Raw genomic sequence first — 6,294 nt, 5'->3', positions numbered from 1 at the left:
GAGTGGGGCTCCTCTCTAGTTGTGTTACATGGGCTTCTTCGCTTGTTGTGGTACCTGGGCTCTAGGTACACGGGCTTCAGTAGTTGCAGCGTGTGGGCTCAGTAGTTGGGGTGCTTGGGCTTAGTTGCTTCGAGGATCCCATGCGGGATCTACCCCAACCAGGGATCGAACCCGTGTCCCCTGTATTGACAGGCAGATTCTTAACCACTGGACCACTGAACCACCAGGGAAGTTCTATAGCAGAGTTCTTATGAACAGCTAGGATGATAACCAGGATTGAATGTGTTTGACTTTATTTTGGGGCTAGATTTCAAATATACACACATATATTATGGTATATACATATATATGCTTTTTTCCCCTCCCCATCCATGTTTGATATTGTGGTTTCCTATCGAGCAGTTAGCTTCAAACCTTGCACAGCTCCCTGCCTGTTTCTGCACCCTTGGCGCTTAATTCTCTCCCAGTTTTTGTCAGTTTCCATCAAACCTTCAACAAACAGACTCCAAAGACATTTCTCCCATAACCTGCAGGCAGGGGCAATGTGCTTGCAGGCAGCTTCCTTCCACCTTAGGACCCCACGGGAGGCAGCAAGGAGTCCTTGAATTCCCTAAGGGTCCTTCAGGGGGATTAGGCAGGCAGGTAGGGCTGCTCCAGCGATAGGACTCCAGTATCTGCTCGGCCCCTTTGTGACGAGGCTGGAGCCCCACTGGCCCAGGCAGCCCGGCTTCTTTGTATGCAGACCAGGGCTGGCCCGCTATCAGGGGGAGGCTGCCAGCAGAATGCTCTGAAGGCTGGGCCTCTTAATCTCATTAATATCCTGATTGTCTTCCCCAATCTAGTGGCAGCCGATGGGGGGGGACCCGCAAGATAAAAAGACCTTTGAATTCAACAGATAAAATGGCAGTCAGATAAAGTCCCTACAAGGAGAACACTGGAGCCCTGGCCACCCCGGAACTCCACATCTCTATAAACATGTTTTCTAAAATAGCAGACGACTCAAGGCAGGGTTTGCTTCTCTTCTGAACAAAAAGAAGCTTCTGCTGAGGGACAATGGGGCTTCTTTTCTATGGGGAGGTTTGCTGCTGCGGAGATGAATATTTTTACAACTGCCCTCATAAACCCCCTCAGCTTGTCTGCTGCCCCGGGAGTGGGTGGGACTCCAGAGGTGAGCCGAGGTGGTGCTCGCACTGTCTCCACAGCCCCATTAAGTTGTTAAGGCATTTAGTGCCCCAGACAGTGCCGACTGCAAGGGCAGTTCAACTCTCCACCCAGATGGGGATGGGGTGGTGGAAGAGGGGGCTTTGATTTCTTCCCTGGGCAGGGCACAGAATCCACCTTGGTCAGGGGCAACAGTTGCGCGGGTTGGGGGTGGAATAAGCCAGGGAAGCCGCCAAATTGCCAGACTGGGAGACCCCACCCTTAAAGCCCCTTTGTCATTCAAAGAGGAATAGTAAGAATGTGGGAGAAGAAGGAACTGTGGGAGGATCCTGTGTGTTGCTTTCCGTGCTTGAAAGTGCTTAGCATCTGCGTAATGCAAAGAGAAAGTCGGGTGTATCCCTTCAAAACCAGTCTCTGCCGCTTATGAACTCTATGTGCATGCATGCTCAGTCACTCAGTCGTGTTTGACTCTTTGCGATCCTGTGGACTGTAGCCTGTCAGGCCCCCCTGTCCATGGGATTCTCCAGGCAAGAATACTGGAGTGGGTTGCCATTTCATCTTTCAGGAGATTTTTCCCCACCCAGGGATTGAACCTGTGTCTACTGCGTCTCCTGAATTGCAGGCAGATTGTTTACCACTGAGCCACTGGGGAAGTTGGACAAAATACTTGCATTCTAAACACCTCACCTTCCTTGATTATAAAATGGGGTAAGGATATAGACAGTGTCTATCCTACGAAGTTGTGAGGATTCAATAAGATGATGCAAATATCAGCCCAGGGCCTGGTATCCAGGAAGGGCTCAATCAGTATTAGCTGATTATTCAAAGTTACTCACACCCCTGCCACTGGGCACTTTTGAGATTTCCTTGGATTCTGTAGATTTCACTGTTAGGGAAAGTCAGAGTGACCACATGGATGTCCTGACTCAGGATCTGGTTAGTCTAAGACCCAGGGTTAGATTTCTGCAGGCAAGTTAGAGATGTAACAGGGGATGAGGGAGAGGCGGGAGGCAGGATTCTCTGGTTCTCCAGCTCTGATCTGACTTTGGTGGGGCGGGGGTGGTCGGGGGGCGGGACAAGGACAGCCCTGGGCTAGGAGAGGGAGGAATAGCATTTGCAGGGAGGGAGGAGCAAGCAGCCACAGAAATACACGCCTCTGTAATAGTAGTGGCCCACCGGCTTAGTTGCCCCACGGCATGTGGGATCTTCCCAGATCAGGGATCGAACCCGTGTCTCCTACGTTGGCAGGTAGCTTCTTTACCCCTGAGCCACCAGGGAACTATTGAGCCTGTGCTCTGAAGCCTGGGAGTCGCAATTACTCAAGCCTGTGCATCCTTGCTCTGGAACAAGAGAAGTCCTTGCATCACAACTAGAAAATAGCTCCTGCTTGCCTTAATCAGAGAAAACCCACACAGCAACAAAGACCCTGCACTGCCAAAAATGAAGAAGTAAAATGGTAACAAAACAACAACACAAAAGAAAGACACATCTCCTCTTGGGTAAAGAGGCTTTGGGGCTCAGGGCATCCAAAGGTTATCCTGCGAGGCTCCTTCTCGCCTCTGGGACTCCCTTTATTTCCAGGAGAATGAGCCTCTACCTCCTTGAAAGGTGATACAGAAGATCAGGTGTTGGGTGAGTGAAGGCTGATGGAGACCTCTGCCCCTCCCTTGGTGTTGCAAGGAGGCCAAGAGACCTTGCTGGAGGCAGCTGGGCGAGTTTGCCACAGTCAGGAGGGGACAGTACACAAGGCCACCAGAGATGATGTAGCCGATCCCAGGGCTTGAGCCAAGGCTGGCCCAGCTTCCATCCCACGCCAACTTCCTCCTCCTCCTCGGGCGGATCAATACAGGCACCAGTCTCCAACCAGTCCGCTTCCTCACCACAGCCCTGCTCTCTGACCTTTGGGGGGCCTTTCCCTTGATTCTGCTCCAGAATGGAGGTCGGGGCCATCACTCCGGGCCTGCTCAATGGCCTCAGAATGGGCTGTCACAGGGCCTATAACCGGGGACAGCTCCTGCTGGCGAGAGCTGGGATGGGGGGCTGCAGATAAAGGCCTTCCCGGCTGAAGATAAATGGCTGCTGGCAGCCGGCTACAGTAACTCCAGGCCCCCAAGCAGAGCAAACAAAGGGTGCCCCTGTGACACTCCCTGGAAAGATGAAGGCCCATCAGAGGCAGCCAGGCTTGTTCAAAGCCCCAACTTAATTGTCAATTAAGCATGCATGAGGGACACAAAGCCATGACAACCCTGGGCTGCATGCTGGCGTGTGATTGTAAAGCCGGGAGGGGCAACGCTGAAAACAGCTGATTCTGCTGACCATGTGTTTGTAGGGCACCTTGTAACCAATCAGCCGCTGACAGAGGCAAAGGGCTCCTCCTGCCACTCCTATTGTGCCGGACATTCCAGGGCCAGGGTCACGCTGTGGTCACCATGGGCAGGTGGGGCCACAGCGCTGTCAGCGTGGCCAGGAGGGCGGGGGCTCAGGTACAGAACAGATGCTCTCCTCCCCAGGGAGAAGGGTCAAGGGAAGATGCGTCTCGAGGTGCCTCCTGTCCTCCTGGCTTGGGGACTGGGATTTGGAGGGGAAAGAGGGGAGAAGGTGGGGGCTCAGGGATGGGGACTCGCAACTCAAGTTGTGAGTCTTGAGTCTGGATGTTCGTTTCTCCTTGGCCACTGTAGAGCTCTTTTCTGCATCCAGGTATGTTTGGGGCTTGGTTAGAGACCATACCTTGGTTGCAGGGACCATGATGGGAAGTAAGCATATCATGAGGAATGCAGACCAAAACTTCCCCAAGTGCTGGGCTTCAGCCTGTCATCTGGGTGGCCCTGGGCACACTTCCCAGGAGACGGTCACAGCTCATGTGCTGCCCACCCTGGGAGCTGATGACGGGGACGCTTCCTGGGATGTAGCATCCTATACCCCAGCCTCAGGGCCAGAACATTTCACTGTCTCTTAGCAATAAGGCCCCAATCTGTGAAACTGAAAAGGAAATAGATTCCTGCTGCCTGTCACAAAAGAGGCTTGAAAGCTATGGCAGAAAAGCCACGACCAACCTAGACAGCATATTAAAAAGCAGAGACGTTATTTTGCCAACAAAGGTCCTACACTCAAAGCTATGGTTTTTCCAGTAGTCATGTATGGGTGTGAGAGTTGGACTATAAAGAAAGCTGAACATCAATTCTAAAGAAGAATTGATGGTTTTGAACTGTGGTGTTGGAGAAGACTCTTGAGAGTCCCTTGGACTGCAAGGAGATCCAACCAGTCAATCCTAAAGGAGATCAGTCCTGAATATTCATTGGAAGGACTGATGCTGAAGCTGAAACTCCAGTACTTTGGCCACCTGATGCGAAGAACTGACTCATTGGAAAAGACCCTGATGCTGGGAAAGATTGAAGGTGGGAGGAGAAGGGGATGACAAAGGATGAGATGGTTGGATGGCATCACTGTCTTGATAGACATGAGTTTGAGCAAGCTCTGTGAGTTGGTGATGAACAGGGAAGCCTCCTGTGCTACAGCCCATGGGGTCACAGAATTGGACACGGCTGAGCAATTGAACTGAACTGACTCTTGCCATGACCACTTGTTTAGCTTTCTGTGATAATGATAAAGTGAAAGTGAAAGTGAAGTCACTCAGTTGTGTCCGACTCTTTGTGACCCCATAGACTGTAGCCTACCAGGCTCCTCTGTCCATGGGATTTTCCAGGCAATAATACTGGAGTGGATTGCCATTTCCTTCTCCAGGGGATCTTCCCAACCCAGGGCTTGAACTCGAGTCTCCCGCATTGTAGACAGAAGCTTTACTGTCTGAGCCACCAGGGAAGTCCGATAACGACAATGGTGACAGTAATTATGGTTTGGGCTTTCCTGGTGGGTCAGTGATAAAGAATCCTCCTGCCAATGCAGGAGATGTGGGTTCGATCCCTGGGTTGGGAAGATGCCCTGGAGAAGGAAATGGCAACCCACTCCAGTATTCTTGCCTGGGAAATCCCATGAACAGAGGAGCCTGGTAGGCTACAGTCTATGGGGTCGCAAAAGAGTCAGACACAACAGCGACTAACAACAACAAAACAGTTATGGTTTACTGGGAAAGATGCTGTTCACACAGTCTCTCATTGAATTCTCACATGGACCGCAGGTGCTAGGTACCCTATCTCCATTTCACAGACAGGAAACTCAGAAAGAAATTCTATGAACTGGCCGCGCTGCAGGTTATGGGGGTTAGAACCAGGATTCAAAACTAAGTCCAGAGAATCAGTCCCTGGTGGGTGTGGACCATCGTGATGAACTGAGTTAAAATTCAGGCAGAGAGAAAGGTAGGCACTAAAAATATACAGTGGCCCATAATTATTGTTCCATAAATAGCAGCTCCTCCCTACAAAGGGGCACAAAACTCTCAAAGATAAACTTGATCCCTGGCAGTTCTCCACGCCAGCCTCCCAACTAGCCCAGAGGCCCCCAGGGGCAGGGGCGTGTGTCTTACTCATCACTAGCTTGGTGCCCGCACTCAGCCTGTCTGTGCTGTAGGGAGGCACAGGGTGGGATTCTACAGCCCTGGGTTCTAGTTCTTGTTCCACTACCATCACCTTGGGGAACTCTGCAAAGTTACTACCTTTTCCTGGGCCTCAATTTCCTTCTTCCGAGTACCTCCCAGTTCTAACATTTCCTGATATGTAACACGGTCTCAACTTCCGGGGACTCCGGAGAATCCACGTCCAGTGGAACGTGCCTTCTGAGGCCGATCGATCGGTGGTGTCTTGGCTGTGCTGCCCGGCCCTCTGCCCAGGCCCTAGTACCTGCTCTGGCCCCTCCAGCCCCGCCTCTCTGGGTCTCCTGCCACTATACAGAATGCCTAAGCCGACGACCCCGTGGTGACCTCACCACAACCCCAGCTTGTCAGAAAGCCACTGGGCCTTTGTTTGGCTTGCAGGCTCCCTGACTTTGGTGTGGAGATCACAGGTCCCAGCACAATGGCCATTGTCTTCTCAATAACGCCCCTTGCCCCAGCCACGCCCCCCGCAGCTCTCAGCTCCAGCTCTGTGGATTACTACCGCAGAGGGGCTGCATTACTTTGCCATCGGGCCAGTGATCATCTGCAGGCTTCTCTGCCTCTCAGGAGTGACCCCAACTTTCTTC

The 6,294-nt window shown here is 52.1% G+C and overlaps 2 protein-coding genes across 3 annotated transcripts in view; one reads left to right on the top strand and one right to left on the bottom strand.

The window, feature by feature from the left end:
- The window catches only part of HNF1B (HNF1 homeobox B), a 63,697-nt gene that overhangs the window by 44,064 nt on the left and 13,339 nt on the right, over positions 1–6,294 (bottom strand). The gene's annotated exons all lie outside the window — the stretch shown is intronic.
- Positions 5,179–6,294, top strand: part of LOC105004040 — a 1,858-nt gene continuing 742 nt past the window's right edge. The window contains exon 1 of one of the 2 annotated variants that reach the window (XM_010861531.1): positions 5,179–6,287. In XM_010861531.1, the coding sequence (XP_010859833.1) occupies positions 6,129–6,287 (159 nt within the window). In that variant the 5' untranslated portion in view covers positions 5,179–6,128. The other variant, XM_010861532.1, reaches the window with a different exon arrangement.

This window comes from Bison bison, unplaced genomic scaffold (genome assembly GCF_000754665.1).
Source record: "Bison bison bison isolate TAMUID 2011002044 unplaced genomic scaffold, Bison_UMD1.0 scf7180017864472, whole genome shotgun sequence".
Taxonomy (NCBI): Eukaryota; Metazoa; Chordata; class Mammalia; order Artiodactyla; family Bovidae; genus Bison; species Bison bison.
The sequence above is the reverse complement of the archived record's forward strand: the minus strand, read 5'-3'. Positions and strand labels throughout refer to the sequence as shown.